Genomic DNA, 2,660 nt, shown 5'->3' on the forward strand with positions numbered 1-2,660 from the left:
AAAACAAATTAACAAAAATAAAGGGGATAGTGGTTTGGGTCATAACCACACCCTTAGGGTAGTGGTTTTGAATAATGGATTAAAGATAGATGATTTGGTACCTATGTGGAGGGTCATGGTGGTCATAAGGGTCATGACCACACCCTATAGCCTTAGTCCATTATAAATCTAAACCCTAATTCTCTATTTTATTATTCAGCGCCGCTTCTGACTGCCGGCCACTGTCCGGTAAACCCTAGTTCACCACTGCCGCTTCAGACTGCCACTGTCGGCCTAGTTAACCACTGCCGCTTCAGACGCATCTTCTGCCTCCACATGCCGATCCTAGACAGACGAATGGTTAGTTATCTTTAATTCTTGGTTTATATTGTTAATAATTATACTGACTGACTTACTGATTCCTGATGCTGCAGGGAACTGAAGATTGCGTGTTAATTAATCTTGATAGCATGGTGATTGTTCATAGGAATGTATCACCATGCGGAAGATGAGATCTGCGAACGTGATGCAGGTAACTAACCTAAAAAATCACATTTCTGATTAACCTTTTTTAAATATATACATATGTTTTTTGTATTGAAATCCTTATTTGATTGATGAATAAACGTGAAAACATGTGTTTTTTGTATTGGAATCCTTATAAAAAGTAATATTTTAATTAAATAGTAATACACAAAGATTTAAAATGCTCCGTAATTATCTTACAAAGATCTTTTGATTTTGGATGTATTTTTTGTCAGTAATTTCTTGTTTATTTTTTGTTTGTAGACGGTAATCTAGGGGTTCTCTTGTTTAATTGTAAAGAATCATAAATTGTTATTGTTTAATCATTCAAATGTGCATTTTTTCTGATATTCTTTTTGTGTTTTTCTCTTCGGTTCAATAAAAGAAGAGAGTTATGACGTACAGTTTTGAATAAGACTTGTTTTTTAGTGATGTGATTGTTAAATTGGTTTTCAAATAGTCATAGAGTTTTATTTTCAGTCCTTCTAACTCATTGATGTTCACATATTCTGACTTATAGAATACTTTTGATATGCAGCAAAATGATTTAATTTCTGGTGTCGAATGGCTTCCTATATTAAGTTCTAAGGATCTTGGCAAGCTAAAAAGAGATGCCATGAATGGTATCATTAAATATACTATAAACGGATCATCTTTTGAGGTTGGTAGATTTTTTTAATTATAATTTTAATAAATTAAATTATTTAACTATTAATAAAATTTTGCTGACTGTCTTTGTAAATGTGATAAACATCTTGATCTTTCAGATAAATGTGGAAAATCTAGGAAGACCTCTTGTCCAACACATAATGAAAGATATTGTATCATCACTTAAGCCAGATAAGCAGCATTTCAAATATTTGTTAAGTGGTTTAAAATTATTGCATACTCTATGGAATATTGCATCCCACCACTTAACACTTGCGCGGGTTAGTAAATTTAATTTTCAATTTATCTATTTTCTTAATGGGTGAATACCAGCGAAACAAACATACCCGAATTGACCCTTCAATTCTTATGCATGTTTTATTTTTCCCCTTGCAGAAGGCTCTGTTCCTCAAATTGAAGGAACATCTGATGCCAAAGATGCTGAACCAGACTCTATACTTAAAGCCCGAGACTCTGGGAAACTGCCACAACTAAGTTGGGTTGAAGATGGAAGAGGCTTGGATGATTTATCAGGTCCAGAAATGAGTGGGCTTGGGCACATGGTCAAGCCCAACACTTCGAAAGCTGACGGGTCACCATCTACGTCAAACGGGCTGGACACGAATATTGTCATATATAGTTCCTGATGTAGATGACGAAGCTGCTCCAAATGATATCCCTAGGGATGAAGCAGAAAATTCGGCCTAACATGGGCCCAATGTGGAAGTGGCAGCTGTTAACTCCCAGGCTGGAATGTCAAGAAAGAGGCCAGCTAGTACGGAGGCCTATGATTCTGATAGTACATTTGTACGTATCACACCCTTTCTGGCCCACAGGGAAGGACCTGGTAAACTTGGATCCGAACTATGAATATTGTGTGGTGTTCCGGAAGCTTGAGCGTGAAGCTTAGGTGAACAATGGGTTGACTCATTTGGCGATATTGTGTGGTCATGAACCGATGTGTGGCTTGACAAAAATAACAATATGCAACTACGGGTGGTTGTGGACCTGACAATGCGGTTTGTTGACGTGGTTTTTGGACTCCCATGGATGGTTTTTGTCAAGAATCGGAAATTTTTAGTTTGGCACAGAAAAGTGAGAAGCTTGTGATGATTGATTAAGATTTGAAGATTAGTTTTAATGACAATTCAGAGAGTTGGTTGTGATGATTGATTAAGATTTGAAGTATTCGATAAAGATACACCTTTTTATAATTTATGTTTTGTAATCGAATCCTATAATAGATTTATTGTATAAATAGTTATCCAAGGGTTTAACATCTGCTTCGGCTTTAGAATGCTTGTAATTATTTGAGAAGTCATAATGAAGAAAGAAGTATAGAGTGTGATAAAAATATTTGGGTACAAACAATTTGATAAACATATAGCTTAAGCCAGATTCTAAGCCAATTTGAATTTTTGACCAAGGGCTTGACTTGGATTCAAGTTGATTTATTTTTGAAAACGGCCAACCTAGTCTTTTAGATTGAAGACCTGTTGATCGTTAAT

The 2,660-nt window shown here is 35.6% G+C and overlaps 1 protein-coding gene across 1 annotated transcript; it reads left to right on the forward strand.

Annotated features, from left to right (window-relative positions):
• Positions 1 to 229: 229 nt before the first annotated feature.
• LOC110905891 lies at positions 230 to 2,347 on the forward strand. The gene is made up of 5 exons (XM_022151317.2): positions 230 to 339; positions 414 to 511; positions 1,043 to 1,165; positions 1,272 to 1,433; positions 1,549 to 2,347. The coding sequence occupies exons 2-5, from the start codon at positions 479 to 481 to the stop codon at positions 1,645 to 1,647; spliced, it is 417 nt and encodes a 138-aa protein (XP_022007009.2). The 5' UTR covers positions 230 to 339; positions 414 to 478; the 3' UTR covers positions 1,648 to 2,347.
• Positions 2,348 to 2,660: the final 313 nt, after the last annotated feature.

The sequence above is a fragment of the Helianthus annuus genome, chromosome 11 (assembly GCF_002127325.2).
Source record: "Helianthus annuus cultivar XRQ/B chromosome 11, HanXRQr2.0-SUNRISE, whole genome shotgun sequence".
NCBI lineage: Eukaryota > Viridiplantae > Streptophyta > Magnoliopsida > Asterales > Asteraceae > Helianthus > Helianthus annuus.

What these genes read in the sequence shown, in the direction of transcription:
- LOC110905891 (XM_022151317.2), top strand. Translation starts at nt 479, where the DNA reads ATGCGGAAGATGAGATCTGCGAACGTGATGCAG. An exon ending in GATCTGCGAACGTGATGCAG is followed by an intron (nt 512 to 1,042) that starts GTAACTAACCTA and finishes TTTGATATGCAG; the next exon opens with CAAAATGATTTAATTTCTGG. An exon ending in ACCACTTAACACTTGCGCGG is followed by an intron (nt 1,434 to 1,548) that starts GTTAGTAAATTT and finishes TTCCCCTTGCAG; the next exon opens with AAGGCTCTGTTCCTCAAATT.